Source organism: Austrofundulus limnaeus, unplaced genomic scaffold (assembly GCF_001266775.1).
Source record: "Austrofundulus limnaeus strain Quisiro unplaced genomic scaffold, Austrofundulus_limnaeus-1.0 Scaffold46, whole genome shotgun sequence".
NCBI lineage: Eukaryota > Metazoa > Chordata > Actinopteri > Cyprinodontiformes > Rivulidae > Austrofundulus > Austrofundulus limnaeus.
In genome coordinates this window covers 1,892,016-1,894,261 of record NW_013952448.1, presented here as the reverse complement: position 1 = coordinate 1,894,261, position 2,246 = coordinate 1,892,016, and the positions used below count along the sequence as shown (strand labels likewise).

General features: G+C 40.2%; 1 protein-coding gene across 1 annotated transcript in view; it reads right to left on the bottom strand.

Moving 5' to 3' along the window:
* Positions 1 to 145: 145 nt before the first annotated feature.
* slc12a4 (solute carrier family 12 member 4) overlaps positions 146 to 2,246 on the bottom strand; it is a gene marked incomplete in the record, with an annotated part of 19,283 nt that continues 17,182 nt past the window's right edge. Inside the window, 6 exon segments of the mRNA XM_014007979.1 lie at positions 146 to 461; positions 575 to 708; positions 842 to 1,026; positions 1,186 to 1,293; positions 1,636 to 1,767; positions 1,895 to 2,064. Of these exon segments, the coding sequence (XP_013863433.1) occupies positions 370 to 461; positions 575 to 708; positions 842 to 1,026; positions 1,186 to 1,293; positions 1,636 to 1,767; positions 1,895 to 2,064 (821 nt within the window).

Below are 2,246 nucleotides of genomic sequence, written 5' to 3'. Positions count from 1 at the left end.
AATCCAAAACAAACAGTTGGTCCACAGCACAAAGGCTTCGCCATCTTACAATTMTGATTTTAATACTTTGATTTAAAAATGTTCTGGTACAATTAATATTTTACTAACTTTGTGACCTACTGTGATCGTAAAAAAATATTTTTTGCAAAAGTTTTACAAGCAAGTTTTCATGTGTAAGAGTTTTTGTCTGAGTATCAGTATTCTACAAGAATAGAATGAAACCCTTTTGCRCTCAAAAGTTCATACATCTAAAACAAATTCCTTTGAATTGTCCTGAAGTACAAAAAAATAAAAAAGTGTTGCTGCTCATCCCAAGGTGGAATGTATACTGCACATGGCCAGARTCTCCACTTAATAATTACTGACTGGTCATGAGTAGATTGTGATGACCTCCCGTCCTCCTCCTCTCACCAGCAGAACTCTTTCCAAACCCTCGGTCAGCACTTCCAAAAACTCCATGTCTGAGCAGCAAGTTAAAAGGACAATACAAAAAAATGRCATGAAACTTTTTTACACTCTGTAAATAGCAACAAGCAGATTTGTTGACCCAAATAATAATAGAAGAAAAGGATACAGTTTTCGTCTCCATCCGTATTGCGAGGTGGGCCCGGCATGTTGAGCAGCACTAATCGAGCATCGTGGGACCTGTTGACTATTACTTCGTTCAGCTTCACAGCTGTATGCATACGTCGTACATTGGACTGATCCCTGGGAGCAAAGGGGGGCATGTTGGTCCACCAAGGAACTCATTTTTGTACTATTTTAACTTGAGATATTGAAAGTTTTAAGAAAGCAAAAAATATATAWAATATTCGGGGAAAATAAGTTCAACTTGACTCACGGTTTGAGGCTCATGAGTTCCCTGAAGTTCTCAGGAGCGTTGTTTCGGTTTCGACTTTCGGCCTCATTCTTTTCTCTGGTCCACGTCATCTGAACTTTCCCTGGAGGAACATCCAACTCCTCCTCTTCGTCTGAGTAAAGACTGCCCATACGCACCAACGAGTGTCTGTCTTTGACCAGCTGTGCCTGCAGGCACCATCACAACGTCACAGGGTCAGCCGACCATGCTGAAATTCTTATTTTAAAACCCCTGACTATGTAAATTCTACTACATTATTTTAGTTCTTGGGTTTTCCTTGTGGGTCTGAAATCAGTTACAAATAACGGTAGAGGAATTTAACGTACCTCTCTTTGTCTTTCTGCACTGGACAGCCTCATTTGCCGTAACATCTGGGACCTCTGCTCCATCATTAACGTCCGCTCATACGTGTATGCTGAGATGTCGCTGTCGTGCTGAAATCCCGTTTGAGAAATGTTATGAAAATGTAGCATGAAAGCAGAGGTACTGTAGATTATTATTTTTTGCTCCAAAATTTGCTGCAATCATTTATACTGAGGTCATATTTTAATTAGAATTTTGTTTCTCAGCTATTTCATTTTGTTCAAAACATTCAGGATTTTTTTTTTTTTGTTTTCAGGAATCTTGTTGAAAAACAACAACTTGCTTGTTTAAGTACATCTGGTTTCAATTTCAATGTTCATTACAAAGCCAAAACATTCTAAAGTCTCAGCCTTAAAAGAGCCATTTTAATTGGACTACATTCTTTCTCAGTTGTATCAGAGGAACCCCCTCACCATCTCCACCACCTCCACCTCAGCCTCTATTCTCAGCTGATACAGGAATGTGGCCAGATCCTTTTTCATCTGAATGCTGTTGTCATCCATCTGGGCAACAGTGAATATGCGCATCCTGCATTTCTTCCAGACCTAAAGCACAAAAGTGTTGTGGTGACGGCCGCATTTTACTGTAAATTGTTGAGGGCTCGACATAAATCACTTGCATAAATTTGCCATGAAATGAAAACAATAAGCATCAAACACTCTAAACAATCACCTTGTGCTGTTTGAGCAGGAAGGGAAGCAGCATCAGCATTCCTCCATCGTGGACTATCCACCACACATCGATGTTGCCATCTGTGAAGCGTTCATGGTTGCTTGGGTAAAAGGACACGTTTTTGGGGACCATCAGAGCCAGGTGGGCAGCTGTGGTGCAGCGAACTGTGTCTGGGCAGAGATGACAGGACACTGGCTGAGACATTTACATATTTGAACATCCTTCGCTGCATGTGAGGGGATGCAGGCGGTTGAGTATTCGACTACAAACAGTTTGGAGTTAATTATTAATCTGCTACAACAATATTGCAACATGGTGTGTGATCAGCAAAATTATATATATATATATATAT